The 1,341-nt window shown below is 71.1% G+C and overlaps 1 protein-coding gene across 1 annotated transcript in view; it reads right to left on the minus strand.

The window, feature by feature from the left end:
* Positions 1–1,206, minus strand: part of UFC1 (ubiquitin-fold modifier conjugating enzyme 1) — a 1,662-nt gene extending 456 nt beyond the window's left edge. The window contains 3 exon segments of the mRNA XM_041404040.1: positions 21–86; positions 626–693; positions 1,046–1,206. Coding sequence (XP_041259974.1) covers positions 21–86; positions 626–693; positions 1,046–1,168 — 257 coding nt within the window. The 5' untranslated portion in view covers positions 1,169–1,206.
* Positions 1,207–1,341: the final 135 nt, after the last annotated feature.

The raw sequence follows: 1,341 nt of genomic DNA on the forward strand, positions 1-1,341 counted from the left end.
CCCCCCGGAGCCCCCTCCTCACCTCGAACTCGATGTTGAACTCGTACCTGAGCAGCTCATGGATGTACCAGCACCTGCCCGACCAGCTGGGGACAGCGGGGACCCTCCGTGACCCCAAACCCCCTCCGGGACCCCCCAAAACCCCCCGGGACCTCCCAAACCCCCCGGGACCCCATCAATACTCCCCAGGACACCCCAAAACCACTCAGAGACCCCCAAAATCACACCGGGACCCACCAAACCACCCTGGGACCCCATCAATACCCCCCTGGGACCCCCCAAACCACCCTGGGACCCCCTCTAAACCCCTCAGTGACCCCAAAACCACACCAAGACCACCCCAAAACCCCTCAGACCCTCCCCAACCCCTCAGACCCTACCCCGGGACCCCCCAAAACCCCTCAGTGACCCCCCAAAACCCCTCAGTGACCCCGGGACCCCCCCGAAAACTCCTCAGACCCTCCAGGACCCCCCCGCAACCCCCCTCCTCTCCGTGACCCAGGGACCCTCCCCGGTCACCGAGCAGCCCCTCCCTCACCCCCCGGGACCCTCCCGGTCACCGGAGCGGCCTCGGGGGGGTTGTGACAATCCCGGGGGGGGGTCCCGGAGCTCCCCTCCCCCTTACCGGGTGCCCTCGGGGTTGGACTCCAGGCGGAACCAGTCGGTGTCGGCGCGTTTGTTGTTCTCCACGTACTGCCGGGACACCGGGGGGGGTCACCGGTACCGGGGGGGGGGGGGGGACGGGGCCCGGGGGACACCGGGAGTGGTCAAGAGGACACCGGGGGTGGATCGAGGGACACCGGGGTACCGAGGGGACTCACGGGGGGGACACCGGGGGATGACAGGGAACACCGGGGGGGACACCGGGAGTATCGAGGGGATACCGGGGGGGACCTGGGAGGGGGACGGCAGCAACGGGGGTACACCGGAACGACACCGCATGGGGAAAACCGGGAGGGTTTTGAGACACCGGGAGAGCACCGAGCACGAACGGAAGCACGGGAACCGTGAGGGGAGGGGACACCGCGAGGCGCCACGGCCGCACCTGGATGAGCGCCCGGTACTCCTCTCGCAGCCGCTCGGCCCAGCCCTCGCGGTCCCGCGGCCCCGCCGGTGCCCGCAGCAGCGGCAGCTCCGCCACCGCCCGCCGCGCCGCCGCGTCCGCCATGGCCGGGCCCCGCCATGCCTCCCCGCCGGAAGTGACGTAGCTCCGCCGCCAGCCCGCCGCGCCGCCATCTTCTCTAAGGGCGTGGCGGGAGGGGTAACGTCACGGCCGCCGCCATCTTGGGTGAGGGCACGCCCGGCGCGTGAGGCGGCGGCGGCGGCGGTGCCGCCATCTTT

Source organism: Onychostruthus taczanowskii, unplaced genomic scaffold (genome assembly GCF_017590055.1).
Source record: "Onychostruthus taczanowskii isolate IOZ18803 unplaced genomic scaffold, ASM1759005v1 scaffold207, whole genome shotgun sequence".
In the NCBI taxonomy this organism is placed as follows: Eukaryota; Metazoa; Chordata; class Aves; order Passeriformes; family Passeridae; genus Onychostruthus; species Onychostruthus taczanowskii.